The 8,810-nt window shown below is 41.2% G+C and overlaps 1 protein-coding gene across 1 annotated transcript; it reads left to right on the top strand.

Moving 5' to 3' along the window:
• Nucleotides 1-2,488: 2,488 nt before the first annotated feature.
• LOC112903344 (signal recognition particle subunit SRP68) lies at nt 2,489-8,530 on the top strand. Its single transcript, XM_025972590.1, has 13 exons — nt 2,489-2,658; nt 2,738-2,804; nt 3,234-3,344; nt 3,977-4,166; nt 4,299-4,384; nt 4,546-4,723; nt 5,909-6,020; nt 6,231-6,358; nt 6,466-6,672; nt 6,767-6,876; nt 7,243-7,366; nt 7,633-7,779; nt 8,166-8,530. Exons 1-13 carry the CDS (start codon nt 2,565-2,567, stop codon nt 8,385-8,387), a joined length of 1,776 nt encoding a protein of 591 aa, XP_025828375.1. The 5' UTR covers nt 2,489-2,564; the 3' UTR covers nt 8,388-8,530.
• The last annotated feature ends 280 nt before the right edge of the window (nt 8,531-8,810 follow it).

The following is an 8,810-nucleotide window of genomic DNA, read 5'->3' as shown; positions in this document are numbered from 1 at the left end:
ATGAAACCCTCGGGGGCTACGCCCTGATCGACTACTCCTGGGATGCTAGATCGATAGCCACAGCTTTGGTGCACCGAGTACTGGAGGCTCTGCCACAGACTTAATGCACCAAGTGCTGGCAGCTTTGCCACGATCTTAGGACACTGACTACGGAGGCTATGCCACAAGGTTGTGTTCTGAGTGCTGGAGGCTTCATGGGACTACATCCTATGGAAGTATAGATCTTTACGTGTTGCCACACACGCTCTCGCCGACTACTTATGCGTGTACGTCTCTCGAGGGTACGAAACCCTCCAGAGCTACACATCGCCGACTACTTTGTGCGCACCGCGCATCCTCTTTGTCGCATGACGACTTCTTTGTCTTCTCTTAACGGTTGCTAAAGTACTCGGGTAGCACACGCCTTAATCCGTGAAACCTCGACTCTTCTATAAGCCTATGCTCCTACGCGTGCATGCGGCTAAGCTCCCTATGCTATGGTCTACGGCCATTAGAGATCGGGTGCTTAAACGTAACAGGCTAACTGCCTGGGAAATTACATGACCTAGCAAGAGCAAGACGCGAAATTTTTCTACCGAATATATTTTGGTTCCTTCATATTATTACTGAGTACTACTCGGTATCTTCGCATTATGCTACATAATGTATGCATTGTCTTTTTTCAGATCAAGCTTCGTCAACAACCCTCCAGGCAGCACGGCGTGCCATCACAGTTCCGCTAGTCCCAGGCTCAGGGGCTGGGCGATGCACATTACTCGACTGGCTCCTTCGGCCCTCCTGGCTTGTAAGCTCGGGGGCTGAACGCTGCAAAACTACTCGAAGACGATTCATATGAAGACTGAGAGTGCAGAAGAAATTCTAAGTCACCGCGCGGTTAAATAAACCAGCGGGAGGCTCAATTTCTCTATGCTGAAGGCGAAGAGTTTTTCTCGGAATTCCAGAGTAACACTGCATGCCACGACTTTTGGATCCTTATTTCCAAACTCGAGAGATTTGGATTCAAGGCTCGGGGGCTGTGGGATACGTGGCATCGACTACATATTTTTCAAATTTATTTGAAAGAGTAAGTAAGGAGGATTCAAGACTAATGTGACCCTCAGCCTGATTCTCCGATTCAACCTAAGGCTCGGGGGCTACTCCATATGGAGTGCGATTTTTCAATCGCACACCATAATAGGAATAAAATTCGGGGCATGAGCACCTCATAGCTTCGATGCAGCCAAGTAAGTACTCGAAGAAGGACTTCAAGACGGAGCTTCAAAAGAAGCCGAGGACTACTTCGGAAGTACTCGATAAGCCTGCAGTACTCAGCTACGAAGAGCTCGGGGGCTTGTCAGACCCGGGGCCACGGGACTGTGTACATAATGTATTTTAAAGAGGTTTAAGAGATTAAGTCCGTCTTATCTCTTATTTATCCCGTTTAAGTAGGAGATAGAGCTAACCGATACAGAAGGAATCTACCCGAGACATGTTCTGGTGCGATTCCTTAGCTGGTGTTGGTTAGTATCTTTGTAACCCTGGCCTCTCGGTTATATAAGGGAGGACAGGGACCCCTCTCAAAACACGATCTCCAGATCATTCTACACCAAAGGCAATACAAACCACCATACAGGACGTAGGGTATCATCTTGCGGCCCGAACCTGTCTAAATTTTGTGTTCCTTGCACCTTCGAGTTCCTTATCTCGGCGTTCCCTCACCCAAAACTTACCACCTTGGGTATATCCCTCGGTGGGCAGCCGGTTAAACACCGACAAGAGCCTAGTTGCAATCAGTTCCGTCCAGTTGCAATTGGTCTATTCTTCCAGTTGCAATCGATGTAGTCTCTCAGTTGCAACTGCAGGGTGGGTGCATTTTGCACAGAGCATGCACCTTGTTGCATTTTAGGCTTGTCATATATATATATATAAATCTATTACACACGCGCTTGTAGCTACTCCTACATGTGTATCTCATGATGTAGATCGTATCTGACCTAATGAAAGGTATATAGGAGCATCTATGAAGCTATATACTAGACCATGTATGAAAGTATACACTTTAAGTCATACATGGACTATATGGACATACTTATTTTTATATACTAGTGCTAATATATAATCATGATATATTTAAAAAATAGGAATGCTTTTGAAATTTTTCGTACGTATCCCTATCCCTTTTAAGTACATTTACTATTTCTTAAAGAGAATTATATTTTTACTGAACAAAAATTATATAATATAAATTAAAATTCAATGTTAGGACAGTTTTTGACTTTTTGGTGAGGATCCAAAACGGACTGTAGTTCATAAAAATCGAGGAATAGGGCGCGGGGTTGGCGAAGTCGCAAAAGAATTGTAGCTCACAGTCACAGCCTCACAGGCCCCCAACAAAAACATCCTCTACTGGGCCGTGCGCTCGGGAACACTCCATCGCGGGCCGGACTCTCTCCCCCTAAACCCCACCCCCCAGCCCAGGTGGGCGAGTTCGTAACCCACGCCGTCTCCGCGTCTCCCTTCGTCGCGAACGCATCTGAAGCCCGCAGCTCGCCCACCGCTGCAGGGACACACCCGCCGCAGCCGCCATGTCGAAGACCGGGGACCAGCAGCCGGCGGACATGGAGGTCGACTCCTCCGCTGCCGTCGAGGAGAAGCCGGCCGTCAGGTTCTCCATCAACGGTGAGCTTTACCCTCCCCTCCACCTCCTCCGGCGATCTGGCCCCTCGCTCGGTTTCCTGACCGGTCTCGTCTCTCGCAGTGCTGGAGCTCATGAGGGAGGCGCAGATGCAGCATGGCCTCCGCCAGAGTGACTACACGCGGTACAGGTGCGTGTTGACACACGCGCGGTCCATCCAATCCTGCTCCACTCCTCCCAGATCTGCGCTTTGATTTCACTCGATTCCATGCGTGTAGATCGAGTAGGGCCTCTTATATCTTCTTATCTGCTATTATATCAGATGAGATTTGGGAAGGATAGTCCTCCTATTGTGTTGCTGTGCCTTGTAACCCAAATTGTCGACGAAAGCCCTTGTTGCTAGTATATTTGAATCCGAACCCGTGGAACTGTTGAAAACAAGGATTTATTTTACACATCTGCTTTACTATGGTTGCTCCATTTGACCGCGTTTCTAGGAAATTATGGTCTTCTGCCTCTTGTATGTTTGTTTGCCCATGCTATGTGTTATTAGTTAGTATATGACTCCTGTCATTGGTGTATGTGCCTTTTTTCCTAAATAATTTTGCATGACCTGTAGGAGGTACTGTTCTGCGCGACTCAGAAGGCTGTACAAGTCTCTTAAGTTCCTGCATGGCCGTGGTAAATACACCAGGAGGAATATAACCGAGTCTACAGTCACCGATGTCAGGTGTGATGCCTTCTTCTGATAATCTGTTATATGGGATGCTATTTCTTTCTCAATTTTTAGATGAAATATAGAAGGGAAGGGGTTGTTCATGATAGGTCATGTTTCTGGAACTCTAGCATGCGTCCTAGCGGCCTCTTTGTTGATGTTTGCTAATAGCAGCACATAAAGTATTTCAGTCATATTTCTGAATCCTTAATGAACTAATTTAGGGCTAGCGTGCTACTTGAGCTGATAAAATTGATGTTAGTTTTGTGGTCATGTAAAACCAATGAATTGCTCTGATGTTGTTTAGTGTAATGGGGAAACATCCATTGCTCTTCTGTACGTCTGGTTGATATAGTTATATTGCTTATAACGTTTTTGACTTTTGAGTCATTTGATTGGAGTAATAGACTAATGGTATGAAGCTCCTCTGCCAACCATTTTTATTATCATGCAGACATGCACATTTTTGTAGTATATGCATGCTTGTTTTTAATGGCTTATTTGTGAAGTTTAACAAAAATCAGTCATAATTTCATTTTTGCAACCTTTTATGTTTATACGGCAGTGAGAAACTGAGAACAATGACCAATGCAATTTGTGTAAACCTGGAGAGTACTTCATGAAGCATTTTTAATATGTGAATGCAGGTATCTCCACATAGTATTTTATATGGCTGAGAGAGCATGGAGTCATGCCATGGAAAAGAAAACTGCTGGTACAAATGCACAACAGCGTATCTACATGTTGGGTCGATTTAGGAAAGCAGTTAAATGGGCATCACTATTTTCGCAATTATGTTCTGTGAAAGGAGATTCGAGGACATCTCTGGAAGCTGAGGTGTGTTTCTTGCTACATTTTGTTTCCTTTTTTTTTCAATTGTAAACTTTGAATAAGATTTTGTGCTATGTTCAAAACAGGAAAACCATTCATTTCAACATGAATTTTTTTGCTCAAAATATGTTTTTACAGGCATATGCTTCATATATGAAAGGTGCTTTGTTTTTTGAGCAAGACAAGAACATAGAGGCGGCAATGATAAATTTCAAGAATACGAGGTTTGTGAAATTGTGCTTGTTTTGTCAGAATTTACGATCATTAGAGTTTGGCATTATTTCTTGCGTAGAATTTTTTTATTGTTCCTTTTTGAATGAGTAACTAGGGTGAAGTTCTTTGATCTTTTGAGTACCTTATGTCCGTATTATCAATTTCTCCATAGAGCTGTATATGAAGAGCTTGGGAAGTATGGCAGCATAGAAAATCAACTTTTATGCCGTCAGCGCATTGAAGAAGTGGAGCCCATGATTGATTTCTGTTCACACAAACTTGGTGGATCATCTTTACAAGCACATGAACTCCTAGATACTGCTAATGATCTTCTCAAAGCGAAGATGGAGGTATTTTCTTGTCTAATCGCTTATCTGACATACCTTGATGTCTTTTTAAGAACTAGTCCAGGGGCTAACATATTATTGCAATCTACCATAAAAAATAATAGCGGCTAGGAGTTTTATCTGGAGCAAGATTTCTGGGGAATGGTTTTTCCCTCGTTCATTAAGTGGTTCCTCATAGTAACCTAGGAGTTTCAGATGTATTTTTTTTATCGTAGCATTTGAAGCAAATTTGGATTGCATCTATTTCAGCAGCCAGCAGGCCAGATTCAAAAGCCCATAACTTCTATACAGAGTCCATATGTCATAAATAAGTATTAGTTGAAAAGCACTTCAAGGCCATTGTAATTAGTCCTGTCATGGCCTCTGATTAATTCTGGTCGGGCTACATTTGTATTACAAACTGTTGGTCATGTCTGTATAAGTCATGTTTAAATACCGCATTTGCTTGTTGCAATGACTTGTTCCGCGGATCATTGCATTACCATTGGTTAACGTTCTCAAAGTATACTAGGAGGAAGGATGACTAGTGAATTCAGCATCATCGAATTAGTACATAGAACTAGAGTGTGAAATGTACATTGCCCAAGATTATTTTAGCTGTTGTGATCAAGGCATCACATATCTGTCCATGTTTGATGTTTTAGTTGAACGTTTGCAGAACAAATCATGGTGCCATCTGAAATTCTATGGCATACACAATTTAGATGCTGGGCATGTATGTGCTAATTGTTTTTGCTGTGGAAAGTTAAATAGAATTTGCAATTCTACACAAGATAGTGCTGTAGAGGTTCTGGGATATCTCTTTTTTTCCCTTCTCCTTGAATGTAGTACTACCCATATAGCATTTATATCTGTAGCGCAATTCTACACAAGAAAGTAGTTGCAGAACAGAAGAAAATATGGTATAGATGGTATGACATTCATCCTGCCTGCCGATTTCATTATTGTCCCACCATTGCTCTGACTTTATGTTCTGGAACATGGAGCTATTTGAAGATAATATCATAAATTTGACCCCATCTTGTTTTAGCAATGAAAGTTTGACTTCATCTTTCTTTCGGGATGTAAATTTGACTCCCAACTTTCTTTTGGATTAAAATTTGAGTCCAACTTGTGTAAACTTTTTTTTTGGCATTAGACACCTTTTTCTTCCTATGTTCTAATAGATGCATTTTGAAAAACTTTCAGGCTGTGTTGTCTGAGACAAGGTCACAGCAAGCAGCTTCCATGACTGAGTTTAACTGGCTTGGTCGCAGATTTCCTATTACAAATGCAAAGACCCGTGTCTCCATTTTGAAAGGTATATAACACTAGATTTCCTATTACAATCTTTTTCTTAATTGCAGGATCATATTGTGCAGAATCACCATATAACACTACATCTTAAACTGAGATAGTAGATAAGTTGGGCCATACTAGATGGCTAATTCGAATCCTTATTTGAACAATTTTCTTGATCCATATGTTAGTTTATACTGCGGACCTCTCTTTAACTGAGTGATATGATCAGCTCAGCAGCTTGAGAAAGACTTGAACGGTTCAGCCACAGAATCAATCGCTGCTGACAAAAAGCTTGGCATTTTTGATAAAATATTTTCTGCATACCATGATGCTCGGAGCTGCATCCGCAATGACCTGGTACGAAACTTTTTTGTTATACTGGTCATATTTTGTACAATCTATTTAATACTAGAGATATGATATACAATGCTTACTGTTTTTTAACTAATAAATTCCAAATGTAGGCTTCTGCTGGCAATGCTGAGAATATAAGAGATGACTTGAATGGACTTGACAAGGCTGTTAGTGCTGTTTTAGGATTGAGGACTATAGAACGTAACCAGTTACTTGTTAGCATTGCTAAAAGTAAATTTACAAAGCATCGAGATGAGAAAAATGAGAGAATCACAAAGCCAGAAGAACTTGTTCGGCTATATGATCTGCTTATTCAGGTATGCTTGCTTTCTGTCATGCCCATTTTTTAGATGCTCTCACGTTTTTTACTGGACTTGTGTGCTTTTGCTGGTGGGAAACTGCCTTTTGCAGAATACAATGGACTTGACAGATTTAGTTAGCTCTGGCAGAAACAAAAATGAAGAAGAGAACTCTTTTATTCATGAGTATGAGCTGAAAGGCTTGGCTTTCAGAGCTGAGAGGTTTGTAATACTATATCCCAAGTATAGCAAACTCTTTAACAACCAGCTTTCTTTGCATCCATTGTCCTTCGGCGATAAATCTGTTCCTGAACTATTTTTTGGTTGCGAGTTTTTCACCCTTCAACATGTTGGTTTGTATGCCTTGCTGCGGTTTATTCACCAATTATCTATATATACCAAAACACAATCAGGTTATCGAAGAGCTTTATGCAAATCACTTGCATAGTTAGTTTACACTTTCCTTTCAAATCACCCATTTGTGTAAATCGTTCTGCTGGTTAGCAAGTTTTTAGTTGATATGCTAGAAAACTTGCATATAATGTCCATTGGATTATCCTTACAAGTTTCACTTGAATAATTGTGCAGATGTTTCTTTTTGGCGAAGTCATATAGTTCTGCTGGCAAAAGGGCAGAAGCGTATGCATTATTCAGTCATGCCCGAACTCTCGCTAATTCCGCACTGCAGCAGCTAGCAAACAGTCCTGACAAGGTTTGACACTGAACTTGACAGCTTGCGAACTTTTTATTCATATATTTCTTTGGATCTTGAGGACTATTAATGTGATAACTAGACACTAGATACATGAGTTTTATTTGCCATCCAGTTAATCTAATAACATAGGTTTTGGTCTCCTCTAAGTTCAAGCAAATCGAATCCCAAGTTAATTGACTTTCTCGGCCTTCTCAAAATATTGGCTTTTATGGTTTTTACTGTAGAAAAGGCTCTCAATTTCTAACACATGCTCGTTTTCACAGGCTTTAATCCAAGATCTGAAATCTTTATCCGACAATTGTAGATCCAATAGCTGCATAGAACACGCAACGGGTATTATGGAGGAGGAGCGTGTTCCTTTAAAACTGTCAAAAGGAGTCTCAACTATTTCACTTCATGATAAAATGAAGGTATGTTATCATCATGAAATTTGTCCACATAAGCATTGCAGCATTGGTAGGATACCCTGACGATCTAGGTTTGCACTGAATAACTTCTGATGTTTATATCGACTGTTGTACGATGGCAAAATTTTGGACAAGTAACTGGATGCCCAAAGGTTGACACTATTTTGGCTTATTTAAATACTATACTTGGAGTGATAAGTGCCTCTGGCGACTTGCTTTTACCCTATTATGCATACTTTTGAGTGACAACCTGATATTTTGAATAGCCTGATATGTCTGGCTGCCAGTCACCATTTTCAACCTATCTTCATTGGTAATAGCACAGCAAGCCAAGCTGTTACTGGACATTTTTAAATAACAGGTACTAATGATATACTGGTATCTTGCAGGAGAACAAGTATCTTCTTGATATACTAGAGAGCTATGAATCAGCAATCGGCGAGCCAAACACCAAAGGTCCATGTCGCATCGCACAATTCCCACCGCCCTTCCAAGCAGTGCCATGCAATCCGATCGTGCTCGATATGGCATACAACGCGATAGAATTCCCAAGCCTTGAGAACCGAATGAAGAAAGAGAAGAAGGGTCTTCTGAGCAGGTTCTGGGGGTGAAAAGAAGACGGAATTCGACCTCGTGCATTTTGGTACATTGTGCTTTTGTCGTTTGCTTTGTTTGCCAGTGTGCTTGAACAAGTACAAATATAGATGGTCCTCTCGTTAATACTGCTTTTTTATGGGTTAAAGTTTTTTTGTCAGGCCTATGTTACCCCCCAACCCCCCCCCCCCCCCCCCCCCACCAAGAAATTTGGACAATCTTTTGTCGGCAAGAGTTTTACTATTGTCATAGACTAATTTGACTAACTAAATGTGTTAGTACACCATATTGAACATTGACTGAAATAGCTTGGAGTGTTGGGTGTTAAATTGTATATTATTTTCGATCTTTGTTTACTCATCTTTTGCGGAAAATAAGGAGACGAACCTAGTTTTGTTGTGATAAAAAAGGGATTTATATACTAGTATAGCGAGAACAAT

The sequence above is a fragment of the Panicum hallii genome, chromosome 8 (assembly GCF_002211085.1).
Source record: "Panicum hallii strain FIL2 chromosome 8, PHallii_v3.1, whole genome shotgun sequence".
NCBI classification, from domain to species: Eukaryota; Viridiplantae; Streptophyta; class Magnoliopsida; order Poales; family Poaceae; genus Panicum; species Panicum hallii.
This window is presented reverse-complemented; position numbering and strand designations above follow the sequence as displayed.